The sequence below is a fragment of the Penaeus japonicus genome, unplaced genomic scaffold (genome assembly GCF_977035675.1).
Source record: "Penaeus japonicus unplaced genomic scaffold, GWHDUDI00000001_assembly GWHDUDI00000004, whole genome shotgun sequence".
NCBI lineage: Eukaryota > Metazoa > Arthropoda > Malacostraca > Decapoda > Penaeidae > Penaeus > Penaeus japonicus.
The window spans coordinates 30,930,401-30,932,900 of NW_028234406.1; the positions used below are offsets into that span (position 1 = coordinate 30,930,401).

Here is a 2,500-nt window from a genome sequence, read left to right on the forward strand (position 1 = left end):
AGATTAATCGATTAACTTGGAATATAGAGAATTTATTAAACTCACAAGAAATGATAGATAGGATCAGTCTGGCGATGAGAAGTATGCTGCCTGGTTGCAGCAGTCTTAAATATCTCAGTACCTTCCAAATGAACTATACGATTGGACAACTTGTTCCGGAACTGAATAATAAGAGGTTTCATTTTGTAGCATATGAGGAGCAGAACCAAATTTTGTGCAATGCACCGAAGATAATTCTCAAGTCAGGTGAGAATTGTGTCACTTGATAGGCTTTTTTTCGTACTGTTTTACACCAGATAGGAATTGTTGGATGACACACAAACTCAAAAAAGTCATCATCAAGACAATAGCCACAAGGAAACAGTTACTGAATTAAAGAATAGAAACTTGAAAGAGAAGTAGAGTACAAGTTTGCTCAAACTGACTAGCTTGGAGATTTGACACATTTTCGAGTCGCCACTTTTTCACTCAGGCTTGAAAATGTAACTGCCTCCAAGTGCTTATGCCAACAACATAAGCGGCATTAAAACGGCTTTTAACCTCTGCGAAACGAGCTCTAAAAGGAAAACGACCGCAGAGTTAGCTAGGGCGTGTATTAATTCATGAGCTCAAGTTTACGATAGTTTGATGCGCTGAGAAATCCAACCCGTTGGACCCGTTTTTCTGTGCGGGCATTCATCTTTTCATGATTTGTTATCCTCTGGTAAAGGTGGTAATTATCTTGCCAGGGTTTGATTCGTATGGGTGGGTAAAAAATGTATGTTGATAAAAGTAGAATACCCAGATAGGTGATGCTGTTTTTGATGCATGTGCATCCATGCGTGTGTTTATGTATGTGGTACAACATGGTTACGGATTCGACTCCAAGATATGCATTTTTAAAAATTGTCACGAACATTTACATTATATAGGAGAGTTCCCAATTGAAGTTTATATACCTCCTTTATTCAAATAGATATTACGTTCACTTTAAGAGTAATCCCTGAGAGATTGGATCTTTTTCTAAAATCTGATCAAACTTTGCCACTATATTTATCTATCTATCTATCTATCTATTTATCTATATATCTGTGTATGTATGTATATGTATATATATATATATATATATATATATATATTATATATATATATATATATATATATATATATATTTACCACACACACATACATACACACACACACACACACACACACACACACACACACACACACACATATATATATATATATATTATATATATATATATATATATATATATATATATATATATATATATATATATATATATATATATTATAACAAACGCTAAACAGCATGATTTTTTCGCTCTGTTTGTTTGAAAATCAGGTAATCAGCACTTCTTTATGTAAAGTACTGGCACTCGAAATTAACAAATTAGCATAAAAATTGGTGATGGTATTACAAGAAGCAGTCCGCAATTCTTTTATCTCGGGGATCTGATATCATTAAAACGCATTTTAGCTTCACCTATTTGATAAAGTACAGGGATTTTGTATAACTAAACAGCCAACTTTGGAAACTACTGGCAAGTCATATGAGTATAAACACACAGATAGACATACTCAAGTAAAATACAAACATAGCTTGCAGAATGTAAAGCAGTGGTGCATTAAAATAGGAAGACATTACATTTCCTACAAAAACAAGACATTGGATAGACAAATAATGACACAGCGCGAAAAGGAAATAGTTTTAGAACTTACAAATGAATTGATGAGAAATGAAATCAATGAATAATTGATTTGTGAGTTATAGTTTGATTATCGTTCAACCAGAAAAGTGAATTATTGCCTAAAACCCATTCAGACTACTGTGATACAATTTGATACATACAGTAAAAATACAGCATAGTAATCATGCACTTTACATCCCATAAGAGAGGATATAATATTAAAACAATCTTAGCGATGACGATTGAAGTATTCTACTGGACACCTTTTTTACAATGAAATTGAGAAATTATTTATAAGTAATTTTAAGACTATATAAAAACATTCAACTTCATCATAAATTCTGAAAGTATGAGGCTAAGCAGAGTGAACTCCAGATCGCCAAGGCAGATTTAAAGAATAGAAAGCGAAGTCTGCAGGACTCACGACATCTGTCGGCCGACGTATGAGGTATAACAGTGTTGATATACTAAGGTTGAAATACAGGTACTAAAGTTATGGGAGGTATCGTCTTGCAAATATTGCAAAGTACTCAGAAACGTAAGGTAAAGGCTTCGCAGAACTGATCCCTCGTTTGCTTTCCTTTCTTGAAAGGCGAGACTTCCCTCTATTGATCTCCCTTTTGGTTCTTCTTGAGTTTCTTTTGGTGCCTTTTCACGAACTTTTCTATCGCCTTCTCGCTCAGCTTCCTGCCGATGATATCGCGGAAGTGCTCAGCGGCTCTTCCGTTCCCGTTCTGGATCGCGTATTTCGCAATGCCCGTCTTCAGCTCCTTCGAGAGCTTCTTCTTCGTCTCCCTACGGCCTGT

The 2,500-nt window shown here is 34.9% G+C and overlaps 1 protein-coding gene across 1 annotated transcript in view; it reads right to left on the reverse strand.

Annotated features, from left to right (window-relative positions):
* Window positions 1-1,477: 1,477 nt before the first annotated feature.
* Window positions 1,478-2,500, reverse strand: part of LOC122266645 (uncharacterized) — a 2,703-nt gene continuing 1,680 nt past the window's right edge. The window contains exon 2 of the mRNA XM_043036439.2: window positions 1,478-2,500. This exon is cut by the window's right edge and continues 539 nt beyond it. Within this exon, the coding sequence (XP_042892373.1) occupies window positions 2,300-2,500 (201 nt within the window). The 3' untranslated portion in view covers window positions 1,478-2,299.